Below are 18,515 nucleotides of genomic sequence, written 5' to 3' on the forward strand. Positions count from 1 at the left end.
AATTTAATTTTTATCATGACATTATGGAAAATAATGAACTTTGTCACAATATTCTAATTTTATGACCAGCACCTGTATATATATTTTTTATCGTGATCTTTGATTTCAAGTTTGCTAAGATAGTACTTACTGTATGTATGTTTGTTAAACCTTAAAATGAGAAAAAGGAAGAAAAATAATTAGTTTTAAGTCATAATTTATTTAGTCATTACAGTTTTTATCATTCTTGAGCAACTCTTCCCTCACGGCTTCAAATAACGCCAGTGTAACACCTAAAAACAGAGCCATGGCACAGGAAAGGTTAAAAACACTGTCTTGAAGCTTCTCATATGGCAAATGTTGCCATATGACATCAGTCTGTCAATCGGGATGCCTTGAGTGCTGCGTGTCTTGTGGAGACAGTTGGAGACAAACTGGGAAACTGTAAATGAGGAATGTGAAATCCCACCTAGTGCCTTGCTTGCCAGCAATTTTAACTGCTTTTGGACCAAACATAGCAAGGCATGTCATAGCAACCAGACAAGTAAGAGGCATATTTTAAGTTAAGTAGTAACATTAAGCCTTTTCATGCCTTAGGTTATGTTTTGTGTCTTTATAAAAAAAAAATAAAAATAGACATTTAAGCCATATTTTAATGATTAAAATATTGATGTTGAAGCCCACTAAATATTTTAGTAGATTTTTGTGATACTACAGCTATAAACACTGTGCACTTTTGAAGCATAAAATAAATAAATCTTTATTTTATTAAGTTTTATGATAAAACTATAAAATACCATTCCACAAATTCCAGTAAATCAGACGAATAGAAGTGTAAGGGTCAATATTTTCTTAGTTCAATGATTCTGATAAGCTGATGAAGACTTTTTAATTAAAAGACAAAAGAGAAAGAGTTGGGAAATAAATTTATCTCAGTGATGTTTTTGTTCTGATTTTTTTTAGATTTAAAAAGACTGTAATTTTTCAAAAGGTGCAAATGTCCTTCAACATCTATGGCTTTGGAAAAAGTATATTAAGCCTTTGATGTGTCACACATTCTGTTTGACAAAATGATCACAGACTCCTGCTCATTCGTAAAGGTCACATTCCTCTGTCACTTTAGTTTTTGTAATCTTTGATCATAAGTAAGGGTGTTTTCAAGAAGTTCAAACTATGTCATAGACCTGCTTATAGCATGTCAGGCTTTATTTCTTTGGATTTTTGCTCTTTAAATGATCGAATGTGTTAAATGTTTGAGAGTACATCATGTCTCTGCCAGTTATGTTACCATTTGACATTATGACTTCTTCAGTTTGCCATGAACACAATTCCTTTAGCATAGCATGCAACATATAAGTATGTTCTTCAGTAATGTCAATTAAATCTACCTGTATAAGTCTACTGAACGACAAACACAGTATTTACTTTGACAAAAACAAGTTGGAACTGTCAAATCTGAATGGTTAACCTTCTTTTCTTGTTTTAATAATTCTGCCAGTTTTCTGACAATCTGAGTAATTAATTTAAGGACTAATTAAAACATTGTTTCAGTTTTCTAATTATAAAAAAGTTTATACTTAATTACTGATCATAGAACTTTTTTTCTGAATTAATAATAAATCATACTTACGTTCAGCTCTCAGTCGGTTTTTCTCAGATAAACATGTTGTAGCTTCTGCTCCTCTCACTAGGCGATATTACAGATGTGGCTCCCCTTTTTGTTTGGTGATTAAAGTTTGGAATGCTTAATAACTCCTTACATGGACACTTTGTAAATCCCATTTTACCACAGCGTGAAATGATATCTCTAGGAAAGCGATCACTCTCCAGTTGGCACTGAACAATCTTTATAACTGTTCACTCAAACTGATACTAACATATCAAGTCAACATCTTTCTATCATTTATATTAAGATCATAAAAGAAAATGTCAGCAATATATATTATCAGGAATATAAAACTATGATAAATTGCTATGCATCACTATTAGCACTACATTTGTAACAGACATCACCTCACCACACATAATCTGACATATAAATCTCCATTACATGTGTGTTTTAGTTGTCCTCCTGCAACATACAACACCATCCACAAGCTTTTCATTGGCAGCATCATACCCTTTTAGTAATATGACCACTCAAGTATGGACTTTATTGGTCTATTAAGATCAACATGATACATTTTACTTAGTAAAATGATCAAAATTTTTTGGTATTAATGGATCCTCTGTCCCAATAATTATCCATATGCATCAGCTGGAATCTCACAGCAGGCCTGTGGTATTTTATTGGTCACGCTGAACCTGCTGTTGCATTATAAAAAGACAGCTAATCGCTGAGTTTAGGATGCTCTGGACACTGTGTGCAGAGATTTTTTTTCAGTTTATATTGTCATAGGTTAAATACGCATGAAATTTTCAGACAGTTTGAGAAGTAACCTTAAGCTTGTTAAAGAAGGTGACACAGCTGAGAAGGAAGCCTGATGACATTTGTGCAGATTAACAGAAATGTTTGGTGGAGAAAATGAGGTAATCTCTCAGATATAGTGCCAGCAGACTGTTGCTTGTCAAAAAGTCTGAACTTATTACATATAAACTTTCTTCTCATGGCTTAGCTGTTGGTGAAACAGGTCATACATTGCAAGTCTGCTTGTCCTGGATGTTGGAATATCAACAGAATACTCATCTTAGTTTGTAGAATGAATGGAGTGTTTGCCTATACAATACCTACAGTATAATTATAAAACCTTAGAACCGTTGACGTAGAACGAAGTAGATATCATTTTAAGGTTTACAGACATGTTGACATGTGGATATTGAAATCCAAAGCCGTGTGTACTTTAAACGTGAGAATTTATTAATTCTGCTCCAGAGAACTTTACGCTTTCAATATTTCTTTTACCCATGTTCCCATTGTTTTTATTACTTCCACCATCCTGTGGTCAAAGTCTTTGACTTTTCTGCACTAAGGGTCATCCTTACTGTGGAATCCCCAAGTTATCATCAAACTTATTTTAGAGTTTGTATATCCTACTTGTTCTGGACTTGGATATATCTGAGAAATATGTCTCTAATAGTTTTATTATCATTAATTTAAATTTCAAGATGGCTGATAAATGAGTTTTCTAACAGCATCATTAAATCATACCACAAGTGCTACTGCAGGTGGTCATTAGTGATTTAACATCACTGTTTCTATAATGTGGAGGAGGAGGATACCAGGCTGAGTTTTTTCATGCAGATTATGATTACTCAGGTGAATGGTGGGCGGGGAGGTTACTATTTTTTCAACATTGCTAAAGTAAAAGGAAGGTTTGAAATTACACAAAACATATTAAACTAGGAATCTAAAGCAGGTTCTTTAAGGATTTAAGATGCATTGAAAAATACAATAGGTGAGAGTGTATGGGGGAAAAAATATTTAAAAAAAAATAAAAACAGCAGATTTAAACCTAATACTGAGAACAATGCTCGTGTTGTCAGTATTTGTAGTTAAAAGTTTCTTGTACTCCAAATGAGTTGTGACATTTCAATCCGACTTTAGAAATGTCAACACGTAGGTCACTGGGCAGATAGTCCTTCATGGGCTGCCATATTTTTTTTATTTTTTTTTTATGGTTAATGTTGCGTCTTAATTTTTCACTTGGAGCATCAAATGAAATCTAACGGATTTTCATGGTTTAAGAAGAACATTTTTTTGTGCATGTTTAATTAAATTTAGGAATTACACATTTGGGAATAACTACCAAAGCAAACTGATTGATAATTGACCAAATTAAGCAGAAGACCCACTGACTGATGATTGACCAAATGACCTTGTAATCAAACACCTTCTTCTGCTATTTTTTTCTTTCTCAGTCTTTGTGGTTGAAGTATTTTTAACCTTTGTGGATCAGAACATTACTGTATAAAATTGCTGTGATTTGATAGTCCCTATCACTTGCCTCACAATTATTCTTATTGGTTTTGGGATCATATTTGGCCTGGAATTTTGATGCTAAAGAAATATCTATAATTTTTACTCCATTATCATAATGTTATTATCATAACATTATGATAATAATGTTACCATTAACTTTTTAACTCCAATGTGGACTTTGAAGAAATCAGTTTTCCTATTTTAAAACGAGGAGAAAAGATGAGGGATAATTTTAGACCAGTGGTTCTTAACCTTTCTTGAGGTACCGAACCCACCAGTTTCATATACGCATTCACTGAACCCTTCTGTAGTGATAAATAAAATATGATTCTCCCCCCCAAATTCAAGACATGGGAGTGACCCAACAAGAGCCTAGTTGGGTCACCCCATGATCACTAAGTCTTCTTAAAAGGTAGAGTGTCTGAGAACAGTTCTTCAAAATATAGTCAGTGTTTTCAGCAAAGTTGAGCTGACTGTCCAGGAACAATCCAAATTTGCCACAGTTTCAACCGGTTGGCCATTGAGAGAAACTGGAACCACTTTAAGGTCTTGTTTAAATAATTTAATTAGTTCTACATTCTTAAGAGAATGAAAAATTAATAAATAATAAAGACTTTGCAGTATTCTGATTTAGTAATGTAATTATATTAGTTGTGTTACCACCCCCACACCACTAGAGGCAGTAGCAACCCCTAAAAGATGCGACTAAGGAGCAGATTTAGAAGTACACAGAAAGCTACGATGAGCTTTGCTGAAGAAATTAAAGACACAAGTTCAAATCCATGCTGAGAGTGGAACTCCTTCAATCAGTGCTCCTCCGTAGCTCTGATTGGCTCAGTAATGTAACGTGATCCTCTGCAGCAAGTAATTGCAAAGCAGGGAGAGTCATCACGACTTTACACAAGTGTGTCTTTACCTCCGCGGCAGAGGCTCCGCCGAACCCCTGAGACCAACTCACCGAACCACTGGGGTTTGACCGAACCCTGGTTAAGAACCACTGTTTTAGACAGAGCAGACTAACCAGGGCTGGAGAGAATGCATGCTTCATAATCTACCCTTGTTCAACTGGGGGCCATGGCCTCCAGTAAATACATCTTCATTTTTGCTTGACAACAAAGTTTCCCAGTACTTGGCACTTTGAGATAATCTGAGGTGGGAGTCTTCAGAATCCAATCCCTAGTTTCTAACCAGCTTTACAGACATAGACAATGCTTGTGAAGTTGATGAAACTAATATGGATTAAACTGTTACTTTAGTTCAAAATGATACACAACTTATAAATGTACATTTTAATAACATCTTTAAGTAAAATTAAATTTTTGCTATTATGATGACAGGTGGGAGATTAATAGTAATTTGTGTCACAATTTGTTTTCCTCTACAGCTTGTACTTCCTCCTGTCGTTGCTCAGTGTTACCACCATCCTGCAAAGACATGTGATATTCTAGGGTTTCAACAGTATGGGGTCACGAGAAGATAAGTTAGCCATTCACATGATAGGTCACATGCTGAGTAAAACCACATGCTGAGTAAAACTCTGAACCTCTCACCCTAAGCATCTTAATATGCTTGTAAATCCTAGTTGACAACATGACATGAAACATGGTGTGCAACACATTTTAACCTTTCTGTTCACATCTTCTGATATTTTGAGGCATAATTGATACTTCAGCTTCAATTCTCAGTGTTTATTTTTTTCCAATACTACAACTTATGTTCTCATTTTATTTTGTTCGATGAAGCTCATATGTACTACATTCCTAATAGCTTTACGTGTGAATATATATGTTTAAATATACATTTTCCTGACTTACTTCATATGTAATACTGGTAGTGAAAAGCTAAATGTATTAAATTCAGTAGCATTTTGAAACCTGACCTTTAAGATAATTTCATCATTTAACATTTGTTTTGACTACTTGGATTTGATTTTGTTGAAAGTCTACATTGCTATTGCTGTGAGAGGGTTGTGTAATGTTTATTTTTTAATCCTAAATAGCTTTATGTGGTTGTTGCTGGCTGCTGATCTTAAGGCAACCAGCTGCTTCTGTGACCAATGCTGCTCCCAGCAGGAGTCCATATCCTCACAGATACTCAGACCAAGCTGAAATTATTTAATGCAAGGCACAGCTGAAGGCAATTTACAAAAGCTTATGGGTATCTTTAAAGAGGCTGATTAGAGCGGGAAAAGTTAAAGTTGTGAGTTCTGCATAATTTGTAATATTAGATTCAAATATTGTGTAGATCATTGGGGACTGAAAAATGCAGACACTGAATAATTGCTCCAATAGAAGCATCTATATTAAGATTTTGGTTATGCAAAAAGAAGTAGGAATTAGTCTAAATATTCTTTATCATACATTATATTATTTGATAACTGTAACGCACAGTACAAATTAAAGTATGATTAGTGTTGCTCAAACATAACGCTTTGCACTGGGATTTAAATTTATCTTAAATCTTGAAGGTATTAAATACCATTAAACTTTATATTTAACTTTCTAACTCTTTTTATTTATTTATTTATTTCATTTTTTTTGTTTTTAAATATTGAATGACACTCACAGAGCTGTGGGGGAGAGTCAAGAGACAGTAGGGACCTAATTTTTAATTTTTCAAACTTTGAGGCATGAAGCAACAGTACAATAAAGCATGTACAAATTTTAATTAAACTTTTCCAATTATTTTTTTAATTAGCAGAGCGCTTTCTCATAAAAGGCAAGTATGAGTCTCGTTGTTGAAATTATGTTTGTAGGAAAATCTCTGGGAGTACATACACATTTAATTGCATGGTTTATTTTGTCAAATGTCAATGTTAATATAACTAGGCCAGATTAGTCATGGAGATTCTAGCAGGATTTGGATTAGAAGTAATCTTTTAGTTCTGGATTCATTTTATATAGAGAAGTATTTTCAAACCAGTGAGTCTTTGTTTTTCGTCTGTCTTTTCAAACCTCTGGTTTGTATCAGAGAAAAGTGGTTTGCGCTGCTTGGTTCTGCTGAAAAACAGGAGACTTTCCTTTCCACTCCATCCATTCTCAGTTTGAGGAGTTGATGAAGTTTTAAAACATTTGGAAAGTAAACATTCCATCTTGGAACATCTTTGCTGAAAAGAAGAGATTGTTGCACAGTCCATATCTCAATGCAACCAACTGGGTTTCCATGGATTAAAAACCTTGTTCCAAATGAATTTAACTGAAATATAGTAAAACTATGATTTAATTAGTCTGCTTTGAATTAAAATTGTCTATACAATTGGATTAAGTTGATGATGTACATAAATTGGATCTGCTGTAAGTGTAGCACCTTGAGATAACACACTTTGCAAATTTTATTTAATTAAACTAAATTAAACCCCATAGAGAATCAGGAGAGAGATATAAAGATAAATGAGGCTTTACAACCTCAAAGATTTTGAGTTTAAGATGAAAAATAAATTTGTCAAATACCAGAGTAATCATTCAAAGGAGCTTTTGATTACTGTAAATCAAATGGAGGTTTAAACTTTAATTATTCAAAGAGGTGTATATAATTTTCAAAATATTTTTGACTTGTATATTGTTCATAAATCCCCATAGTTTCTTTGTCAACTTGTAAAGATGACCACTTATAAGCTCATATTTTTCATTAAAATAAAGTGTAGTCTAAAAAGCTTGGAATATTTGAAGAAAATCTGAAAATTGATTTTGGAGAAATATACTTTTTTTTTCCACCCTGGTCACCTAGAGATGTTTTTCTATTTCAAAAGTCTTCAGGAGATGGGTCTGTCTGAACTTTGAACCACCATTCTTGTCTTAGTAACTGAACGATGCTCAGTTGGTAGGGAATATTTCAAGCTATGTGACAAAAGGAAGAACAGCTGCTCTGACGATCAGAAGACGATGTGTGTGACTTCATATTTTCACCTTTTATAATTTTTATTTCAACAGGTCATTGCGCTCAAATGTCCTATATAATGGCTGATGAAAACATGGAGAAAACAAGCTAACATGAGTAAAAGTGCTGGTAATAAAGGATCATATACTTAAAATTTTACTTATTTCACAAAAATTAAATGAATTTTAACTGATTTCACAGAATGCTAAAACACATCATCAACAACAAATACACTAAGCTATGTTTGGCTTGCTGGAAAGCTTAGCCAGGGGTGTCAAACTCCAGTCCTCAAGGGTCACTGTACTGCAGTGTTTAGATGTGCCACAGGCACAAAACACTGGAATGAAATGGCTTAATTACCTCCTCCTTGTGTAGATACGTTCTCCAGAGCCGTGCTGATAACCTAGTTATTCTATTCAGGTGTGGTGCAGCAGAGGCACATCTAAAAGTTGCAGAGCAGTGGCCTTCCAGGACTGGAGTTTGACACCTGTGGCTTAGACTGTTGCCAGATGGCAGCTTTTGTTCTTCATAGCATTACATATTGGTGAGGGTGATTGTCAAATATTCTGTTGTCTTTGTCTTCAGGTCCACTCCAAGTAGAATTTCTTGAATTCAACGCTACTAGTTTTATGTGATTTTAATTTTAATTTTTCAGTGCTACAGTTTTATTTTATCAGACTTGATTTAATTACATTACATTGTTTCACACTTGAAATAGAATCAACAATGTTGACAGAATTCAAACTGATGAATTTTCTCCATTGATTTTGATGCAGCGGGGCTCTATAGAAGGTCAGAACTGCTCCAGCATGTTAATCTAATGGAGCAAAAGAAGAGAACAATGAGTTATGTTTTTCATTGGTGTTAAATTTTGTAACATTTTATATTTAGTTTTTTTTTTTTTTTACCTTTCACGTCAAGTTTTGTTGAGCACTCTACTCTCCCCATATAATTTTCTGCAACAACAGTGTAATCCCCACTGTCTTTAGGCCCAACATTGAGTATTAGCATGGAGCAGACTCCACAGGTGTTGGTGATGTAGTAGTTAGTGTTGGTGTTGAGGCTGATGTTATTTTTGTACCAGATAACATGGGGTCTGGGGTTTCCTGTCACAGCACAACTCATGTAGCACTCGTATCTTTGAGGACTTTGGTGCATTTTTAGAGGAACAGAAAATGATGGAGATGTCTCAAGGGTGCAGCTCTTGGAATCTTGAAGTTTCAAAGAGAATTTCTCTGAAAAAACACAAGAAAAATTGTTATAGCCCATAATGACTGTCTATTTAATGACTTAATTATTTTTAGTTATCTGCTTGTGAAAATAACATTAAGAATCCATACTAAAATAAATTATGTTTTACATTTTAAATGTATTATTTTGTAAGGGAAAGGTTATGCTAATTTGCAGTGCCAAATTTATCTGTATTGCTGATGAAAGGTCACTTATGTGGCAAAGCACAGTTATTGCAGCATGTTACTTAACCAGAAAATACCCAGATGTTGTCCTTCAGATATGATTTTACTATGAAATGATTCCTTGTGAATTTCAAGATGTAAATTCAAAATGAACCAATGTGCATGTGACTATTAAGAGGACACAACTTTACTTGATGAGTAAACACTAATTCATCCAGTCTTTTGTTGGATCTAAAGCTGTGCAAGAAGGATATAAATTAAATAAATGCCTCTTCATATTAATAAAATACCTCTTAGGTGCCACATTGTAACAAAGATTTAGATTTTCTTTTCATTTGGATTTTTATGTGACATTTTATGTATTGTAATGTGGAGATCTGCAGTTCACAAACAATACTGTACCCATATTTATTTTTACCTTGAGTACCTAATGTGGTCATTCATAAAGTTTTCATACATGCATCAAATAATGTAATTAACATTAATGTTAACGTGCATGGGATGGAAGAATAAGCTTTGGCACTAAGATGTGGCAGATTTCTGCAGAGGTCAATCCAAATATTTTATACTAACATTAAAAAAATGGTTTATTATTGAAAACTGTATGTATCTGACAATATGTCAAAGATTTTAAAATGCCTTATAATTTCTTTTTTATTTTTGACTTAGTTCTGCATAGTTCATTAAAAAGAATGTACTTTTAACAAATCGGTTCTTAAATCACAGATTTGCTTCAAAGTTGTTAAAACTTGCCTTTCTTTTTGTTTACTTCCCAGATTGGTGACTCAGACGCTGCAGAAAGCCCCATGTCATTCTTGGCATAGATCCTGAACTTGTACTGCCTTCCGGGCATAATATTGACAGCAGTGAACCTGTTGTTGAAGAGATGGTCAGCCACAGTATGCCAAGTGTGTTTAACAGAATCGTGCTTGTCAACCACGTAGTGCAGTCTGTCATCTTTCTTCTCATCTGGAGATGCAGTCCATGAAATGGTCACTGTTCCCGGCACATTTTCCTCAAGTTCTATAGGGCCTGGAGGCTTAGGATCATCTACAGAAAGGTAAGAAATCAATCTGATATTTACTCTAAAGTAGAGCAACATGAAAAATGGCAAATACTAGGCATTATTTCTGATCACAGAAATGATCATTTCATAAAAAGACAAAGGAAAAAAATTAACTGACTTGATTGATATCTCAGCTTTTCTCTGTACCTGTGACTCTTATTTCAACACTGGAAGTCTCCTGACCAACAAGGTTCTTGACAACAATTGTATAGATTCCAGTGTCATGGCGCTCCGATGAGGGTATCATTAGCTGTGATGATGTGTCTGTGTTGCTCACTGTTACATATTTGGGTAGAGGCAAGCCATCCTTGAGCCATGTGATCACTGGCATTGGAGAAGCCTGTCAAAAAAGCAGGAGATGCAGCTAAGGATGGTAATTCATGTTTCTGTAAAGTTGTAAACTTTTTTTAAAGTTTTGTAAAAAAAAAAAAAAAAGTAGCAAAGCTTTTTTGTAAAGTAAAAAAGATTGATTATCATCGATCAGCTTCCAGTGTTGAAAGAACTCGTTCACTCAAGCATAAGTATGTAAATGAGTAGAGGTTCACATTTTAGTGATTCCTTATGGTTCAGTTTGAATGCCTGAGCTTCAAACAAGGTGCAAAAGACAGAGAATGCATCCATGTCATTAGCTATTGTTTTTATGGGTTAGAAAAGTTGTTGGAAAGTTCAGTATAAATAGTGAAGATGTTTTGTTTTCTCTCAGCACTGGTATTAGGAGAATCACACAAGTCACTGAATCATAAATAGGTTTTTGATTTTAACAACATGCTAGACTGATGTTCATTTAATCAAGAAAACAGTACCTTAAAGTTGAAGTTGATTCGAACTGAGTTCCCTGCCCTCACAATCATAAAATTCTTCATTTTTTTGTCAGTGAAATGAGGTCTAACTGTCAAGATGAGAAAATATTTTAGATACTGATTGTCTGTAAAATTTTAAAGCAGTTTTGTAATTTTCAGTGACTCACCTGGTGGCGGCATTGCAATAATGTAGTTGTCTAACTCTTGAGGCTCACTGTCTCCACCTTCATTGGTGGCCACAACTCTTACCCAGTACATTGCCATTGACTTAAGACCCACAATAGTAAATGTGGTCACAACAATGGGGCTGGTGTTACATCGGCCCCATTCAGGGCTTTCAGCTGGTCGTAATTCCACAAAGTATCCCTTAGCCTCATCTTGGACACCTTCTTCTTCTACTGGTTTGGTCCAGCTCAGCGATAAGGTGGAGTAGGTCGAGTCCATCACCTTCAGGTCAGTAACTTTACCAGGAGGTTCTGTATGTGTAATCAGTTCCACAGTTACACATTGAGAGGTTTGTGATCTCAGAAATCTTAAAACTATTTTTTTCCCTCCAAAGTTATTACTTACTTTTTGGATCTCTGGCAATCACAAATTCTGAGGGTTGACTTGTGTCTCCAACTCCAGACATATTGATAGCTGATACTCTGAACTCGTACTCTATACCTTCAACAACGTCCTTTACTGCATATTGTTTTGCTGTTGAGATGAAACACTTTAATGTGTTAAATGGAATTTGTTTCTTTTTTAGGACTTGGAAAAACAAAATTAGCAATATTGGAACAGCCTGACCTTTGATGGGCTCATCTGGTGGGTTGACCGTGCCCCACAGATTACTCCCATTCTTGCGTTTCTCCACATTGTAACCCAAAATGTTTGCTCCTCCTGTATTTGCCGGTGCAGTCCAAGCGAGATTTATACAGTCCTTGAAAGCACTGACAATTCTTGGTGTTGAGGGAGGTCCAGGGTATGCTAAAGAAATCATAAAGTGTGCAACAAAGCGTGCCACAAATGTAAAGGTTTTCGCCCAACCACACTGTATTTCTAGTCTTGTGAAAACTCACCCTTTGTTCCAGCCTGGATGTCATCAGTCTCTATCATGTCACTAATGCCTTGTTCAGTTTCAGCCCTGATGTGGTAGCAGTATTTTCTGCCATGATCTACATCTGTGTCCCTGTACTTGGGCTCCGGACCAATCTTACCCAACTTTTGCCAGCTGTTGCGTCCAATTTGCTGGCGCTCCATAACGTAGTTGGTTACAGGGCAACCGCCACTATCTTTGGGAGGTCTCCATTTGAACTCGATGCAAGATGAAGAGCTTTCAATGACATCCACAGGGCTTTGTGGTGGTGTTGGCTTAGCTGTATTAAGAAATTTACCATATGGATCTGATATTTGTACTGTGAAGTGTTTACAACATAATTTTTTTAGAATGTGGTGGAAAACCTTACCTAGGACAATGAGTTTTGTGATGGCTTCAATCGTCCCACATTCATTTTTAAGTTTGATCTTAATTTCTCCAGTTGTTCTGCGTTGGCACTTGGTTAGCATTAGGCGGCTATGGGAGGAAGACTTCTCAATCTTAATATTGCTCTCCTCCATTAGCTCTTCCCCATCATTGTACCACTGGATTTTCATTGGTTCACGTCCAACAAATGTTAGCTTAAAGGATGCATCTTTTCCAGCTTTGATTATTACAGGTTTTATAAACTCAGCAAGGTCATCAGGATTGATTCTTGGAGGATCTATGTCAGGGAAAAACAGTGTTTATACTTATGTCCTAACAAAATTCACTGAGCTATGCTTTAATTTTTAACTGTGCCATTTTAGTTGAACAACCCTTCAACATAGCTTAAGTAGTGTGGATGACTTCAGAGAGATTATATTACCTTCAACATTCAACATAGCTTCTGTCTTACGCCCGTCAGCTTCACATTTATATTTTCCAGTATCCTCTTCTTTACAGTTTTTAATAACTAGTTTCCGATAAGACCCCTCTTTAATAATATCAATGTCCTCTGTTGCTGTTATCTGAAATTGATGTAATGTAAATCTTTTACCATCACAGATGATGAAGGTGAAGTTATTCCTTAATGAGTTTAAATAATCTTTACCTCTTTTCCATCTTTGTACCAGGTTGCGTCACAGTCTTCGCTGCTTAGCTTACATAGCAGTTCTGCATCATTTCCTATAACTGCAGTTACGTCTGAGAGTCCACCAGTAAAATAAACTCCTGGGTCTGAAATAAATGCATCATAACCTTTGGACATGGTATACAATATGGCCAGCAATACTCAGAATAAATATTACTCCTTAATGCACCTCACCAGTTACAGTTTCAGGGACAAGTGGGCCTGTTCTCACTCTTTGTCTTTTCTCTTGAACATATTCTTTCTCTTCAACAACAACCTCCTTCTCTTTTGCAGGATCTGGTGCAGGTTCTTCTGGTTTTCCTTCCTTCACTTTTTCTTCTAAAACTATTGGTTTAGAATCTGCTACCACTTCTGCTTTTGTCTCTGGCTTTATTTCTGCTTGTTTCTTTGGTTGAGGTTCAGTTTTAGGTGTGGCATCTACCTCTGGGATTTCTACAGGTTCTGGTTCTTCAGCTGCTGCCGCTGCCGCCTCTGCTGCTTCTTCCTCTGCTGCCTCTTCCTCTGCCTTTTCCTTTGCTTTTGCAATCAGCTCATCTCGTTCTTTTTGTAACTTCGCCTGCTGCTCCCGAGCAACTTTGAGAACATCGTCTCCACCACCTCCTGCACAAGTTGTCTTGCGAGCTTTCTTTTTTCCAACCATACTTGGATCCTTGTTATCTATTTAAGAATAAAAAGTGGAAAGAAAATGTTTGCTTTATCAACTCTTGTAATATTTTTAGGAAACTTAGTATACTGCTAAACATGGATAGTTACTAATGTATTAACTGTTCTGACAATCAAACCAAAAATGAAGTGATGAATAACTGTCGAGGAGACACTACTCCAGCTATGGATGTTTATAAAGTGGCCTGTTCAAGTTGTGCAGATAGGAGTAAACATGATCTATGATAATCATGTGGAGACCTGTTCTAACAGAAATAAATACTGTCAATCAACTAGAAGAAGACATCCTCCATCGTCTTCTGCTTTTCTACGATGAAGTTGGTGGGGAGTAACATGAAAAACCCTGACCTCCCTCTCTCTAACAGCAGACTCCAGCTTATTTTAGGATATCTCAACCAGATGATGGAACTTTTTATTGTATCTCTTAAAACCAGTCATTGTATAGAGCAGGCTCATTTCAGGCATATGTGTTTGGGATTTTGTTCTCCAATTATAAACAATATCTCATGACCATTGGTGAGAATTGGAACACAGACAGAATAAATTGAAAGTAATCTTGAAGTTTTTGATTTTCTCTACCCTGACGGACCAAAGCACTGACTAAATCATATAAAAATAGGCACAGTTCAATCTTCAATCTTTCATTCTCCACAGTTAAGCCAAAAAGACTGACCCCTGGTCCAGAAGGAATAATCCACTGGTTTCTTGTTGAGACTCATGGCTTCAGACTCGGAGAAGCTGACTATGAAGTAAATATATATTTATTGCTTAATCAGATACTATTATAATTTTGAAAAACTTTTTTGACAACCCTTCTCTTATCACAAAACATTAGTTCATTTGCAATAACATATTACTGACTATTATATGATGGAAAGTGTAGATTTTAATGTTATAAACTTGAACAAGATAAACTTCCAATGCACCATTGAACATATTTTTTCCATACTTTCTACTATGAGCCAGGCACTGCAGGATTTAAGTCCAGCCACAGCTGAATAGATTCCTTTGTCCAGTAGCAGGCAATCTTTCACCACTAAAGTGTGAATTAGCATGTCGTCCGATACGGTAACATCATATTTATCTCTGTGCTCCACTGGGTTGTTTTTCCCCATCCAACAGATTTTTTTCGTTGGATGTGAAAGCACACACTGGAACACAGCATCCTCTCTTTCCTCTGCTTTCACATCTTGAATTTTAACCAAAAAGTCCACATCTGGAACTAGACAAAGCAAAAAAAAAAAAAAGTATACATGTATATATTTAACATGGGAAAAATCCAATATTTGTAGAAATAATTTAATAATTGAACAAAAGCCTTAAGAAATAATATTCAGTTGTTTATCCTCTTACTTTTTAATTCAGTTGAGAATATCTTGACTCCATCGATTTCCACTTGATATAATCCTGCATCCTCAAGATTAACTCCATTTATGCTGAACACAAACTTCTTTCCTACTCTTTTAAGTCCATGTTTTACCTCTGCTTCAGCATCAAAAGGAATCATAACTCCATCCTGTTGTAACAAGACGGATAATAAAGTTGAATCAATATAAAAAACACAATTACTTTCAGAAATTTTCATTTTTCTGCTTTCTACTAAAATGTTGTATTAAAAGAACATTCACCTTGAATAGGAAAATTTTGCTTTTGGGGTCTTTCAGTGACATCTCAAGTTCAAACTCTGCTGCACCACTAGGTTTCAGTTCAATGGGCTTGAGGTTACAGAGTTTTTCAACAACCTGAACTCATTTAAATCAAGGAAAAACATATTGACATTTATACAAAAATATTTTTCTTGAGTTGCATATGTGGTTTCTGCAGACAACCACGTATGTGTGAAAACCAACCTTTTCCTGCTCCTGCTCTCTCTCTAACTTCTTCTCATTTAGCTTCTTGAGCAACCAGCGAAAATCGGTGACCCCATATTGTGCACAGATGCTCTCATATTCTCTCTTGTCTGCACTCAACAACAGTTCCCAAAATTGTTCATCGATTTCTAGCTTTTTCTCTTCTCTCAACTCAAAGTCCACCCTCAAAAAGGGGAACAAACAAACATTTCAATTCAATTCAGTTTGTTTATATAGCACCAAGTCACAACACATTATCCCAAAGCACTTTACAAAAAAAGTCAATTCAGTCGTCTTTCAGACAGACACCCGTTGAAGTACCTACATTTCAAATTGAACATGGTTACGAAATAGTGCTCTTAAGTTCAGTTGACTATTGAAATTGGTTAAAGTTTTCTAAGGAAATCCAGCAGATTGCATCAAGTCAGGGACTTGCAGCATTCATTCCTCCTGGATGAACACTTTGCGACTGAACAATTGCTATCTTTGTTAAAAAAAAATAGTAAATACATGAAATACTGGTTAGTTGTGAAAAACAAAACACGGACTAAAGGACAAAATATATATTTGGAAATTTGTTTTCCACTTACGTGCTCCTCAAGTTCCTTTTGAAGTCTTCTGGTAACTCTCGAATTGCTAAAACAACAAGCAGCTGAGTTATGCTTATTTTTGTTAAAGGGTCAGAAAAGTGGTCTGTATACCTGTTCTGGATTCTTTCATCGCTTTACTCTTCTTGTAGCCAACTAAATTAAGAAAATTTGAGTCATATTATAATTTTCGGTCTTTGAGAAAAGACATAGCATCTTACCTTCAATGACATTGAGAGTAACGGTTACAACTGCTTTTCCAAACTCATTTCTGGCATAACATTTGTAGGTATCCGCTTGATCTGCACATACATCAGGCATCTATCAAGAAATCCAAAGTTTCTCTTTTTTGAAAAAGAAAATTGTACAGTTTGTCATCCTTTAAACAATGAAAATGGGAAATACCTGAAGCTGATGTTCACCAGAAATTGAATCAAATGTAAACTTGTATCTTTCCTCATTGATTTCCCCATTGTTTCTCATCCAAGTCACAACTGGTGTTGGATTACCAGTAACTATTGCTCTGAAAAAGGCCATTTTTCCTACAAACATGGTAGAAAGAATTAAAAACTTCCATAGTAGATTATGTCACAAAGACAAGGAAACTAAGCAAATTTTACCTTCTTGAATTGTGAGCGCGATAGGTTTTCGAGTGAAATCAGGGGTGCTCATGCCATCTGGTAATACTTCCACATACTGAGTGATCATAACTCCAGGCACCCGTGACTTCTTTTTAATTTTCACTGCCATTCAATAAAAAAATAAATAAATAAAAGAAATAATCTGTACAATTTGATAAAGAAAGGAAATTCAGGATAGCATTGATAATTTCCATACTGTTAAAGTACCATAGTCTGAACTGTCCTTTTATAGGTTTAATCAAGGTTCTTAACATGTAATTTAGTTGGATACCTTTTTTTTTTTTAAATCCACTTGAGTTTTGACTTACCCTGCCCCGGAGCAGTTGGTTGCTCTTCCTTTGCTTTACGAATCTTAAACATCTTCACACCAACTTCTCTGTTAATGCAGAATAATCACAATGCACTCTTAAATCACTTAATATGATGTTTTGTGGTTTCCCCGAGTGCTATTTGTGTAGCAATTTGTCTCAATTTTCTTGAGTGAATGCCTGGGTTATTTGCTCTGTACATACCATATTACTCAATTTCAGTGAGTTCTGAAACTGGTCACTGTCTTTAAAATAATTTATGTGCTCCAGATGGTCTAAATATATTCTGGGTATCGCTTGTCATTGTGGAAACTGGAGGTTTATGGTTGGATGTGTTTTTAGAAAACGCAGTGTTGGTGGGAGTGTTGGTATCAATACTCTATAGTATAGATTAAATAGGCAATAGGCTAAAAATATATAAAATATAAGATGTACATTATTATGTGAAAATAAATTGTGTGTTTAGACTTGTGCCATGATGGCCTGTAGTTCACTTAGGCAGTCTTTATTTTACTATTCAAGAAACTATCAACAGACTTACTTAGTAAGAGGAAAGTCTTGTTTTTTTTTAAGTTAGTTTTTGAATTGAAAAAAAAAACTATTATTTTACATACTTTAAAAGTTCTTTTTTATTATAGATATTTCTATTTTTGCATTTCCAATTTTTTATATTGACCATTAGGCATCAGAATAAGTCACTGAAATATATGTTAAACTATATTGTCAGATTTCTGTAACTATCACATTGATCACATTTATTAGAATACTTAGATCAATTTGAAAAATCTTTAAATCATAGCATCACACTGACAAATTCATAACTGGAAAAGGTATAACGTTTTTAATCATGTAACTTTATGGATATTAGTTTGATGTGGATTATATGTTTTTCCTATTCAAACAGCTGTGCTATGGCCTTATTTATTTTTTCATTTTCTTCTCCAGCCCAAAAAGAACATCTTACTAACTATGTATGCACAATAACAATTTAAAGAGAGAAAGTTAGATTGAAAGAGCCAAGCAGAGTTCTCATGTCACTAAAGTAGATACATATGTTAAAATTGTAGGAGTCCAAATACAGGGCTATTGCATATAAAGAAAAAAAAAACTTTTACCACTGGTGTTTTTTTTTGTTTTTTTTACTTTAACCATTTTTAACCAAGTTAATTTATGAAAACATGCACAACAAAAGCTTTAGAAATACACAGATCACATCTGGTTTGATGTAGAAATCCAGTCACCTGCTACAAATAATAGA

The 18,515-nt window shown here is 35.0% G+C and overlaps 2 protein-coding genes and 1 long non-coding RNA gene across 3 annotated transcripts in view; 1 reads left to right on the forward strand and 2 right to left on the reverse strand.

The window, feature by feature from the left end:
• The window catches only part of LOC103134614 (immunoglobulin-like and fibronectin type III domain-containing protein 1), an 18,189-nt gene extending 16,488 nt beyond the window's left edge, over positions 1 to 1,701 (reverse strand). The window contains exon 1 of the mRNA XM_007546934.2: positions 1,610 to 1,701. The gene's annotated coding sequence lies outside the window, so the exon portion shown is untranslated. The remainder of the gene's footprint in view (positions 1 to 1,609) is intronic.
• Positions 1,702 to 8,322: 6,621 nt separating this feature from the next.
• Positions 8,323 to 17,349, reverse strand: igfn1.3 (immunoglobulin like and fibronectin type III domain containing 1, tandem duplicate 3). The gene is made up of 23 exons (XM_007546932.2): positions 17,258 to 17,349; positions 16,929 to 17,051; positions 16,714 to 16,850; positions 16,530 to 16,629; positions 16,423 to 16,464; positions 16,312 to 16,357; positions 15,722 to 15,905; positions 15,500 to 15,613; positions 15,225 to 15,387; positions 14,821 to 15,093; positions 13,383 to 13,865; positions 13,170 to 13,294; positions 12,945 to 13,086; positions 12,507 to 12,800; positions 12,120 to 12,416; positions 11,848 to 12,027; positions 11,626 to 11,754; positions 11,223 to 11,531; positions 11,059 to 11,144; positions 10,403 to 10,595; positions 9,943 to 10,239; positions 8,683 to 9,009; positions 8,323 to 8,591 (listed from the first exon to the last, which is right to left on the reverse strand). Exons 1-23 carry the CDS (start codon positions 17,307 to 17,309, stop codon positions 8,587 to 8,589), a joined length of 4,101 nt encoding a protein of 1,366 aa, XP_007546994.1. The 5' UTR covers positions 17,310 to 17,349; the 3' UTR covers positions 8,323 to 8,586.
• The window catches only part of LOC107835673 (uncharacterized), a 152,748-nt gene continuing 144,410 nt past the window's right edge, over positions 10,178 to 18,515 (forward strand). The window contains exon 1 of the long non-coding RNA XR_001661487.1: positions 10,178 to 10,249. This is a non-coding gene — a long non-coding RNA (uncharacterized LOC107835673). The remainder of the gene's footprint in view (positions 10,250 to 18,515) is intronic.

Source organism: Poecilia formosa, unplaced genomic scaffold (assembly GCF_000485575.1).
Source record: "Poecilia formosa unplaced genomic scaffold, Poecilia_formosa-5.1.2 Scaffold18, whole genome shotgun sequence".
Classification (NCBI taxonomy): domain Eukaryota; kingdom Metazoa; phylum Chordata; class Actinopteri; order Cyprinodontiformes; family Poeciliidae; genus Poecilia; species Poecilia formosa.

Coding starts and splice junctions, on each gene's coding strand:
- igfn1.3 (XM_007546932.2), bottom strand. CDS start 17,309: ATGTTTAAGATTCGTAAAGCAAAGGAAGAGCAACCAACTGCTCCGGGG. Junction 15,388..15,499: donor GCAAAATTTTCCTATTCAAG/GTGAATGTTCTT, acceptor TTGTTACAACAG/GATGGAGTTATGATTCCTTT. Junction 13,295..13,382: donor TGTCCCTGAAACTGTAACTG/GTGAGGTGCATT, acceptor CATTTATTTCAG/ACCCAGGAGTTTATTTTACT.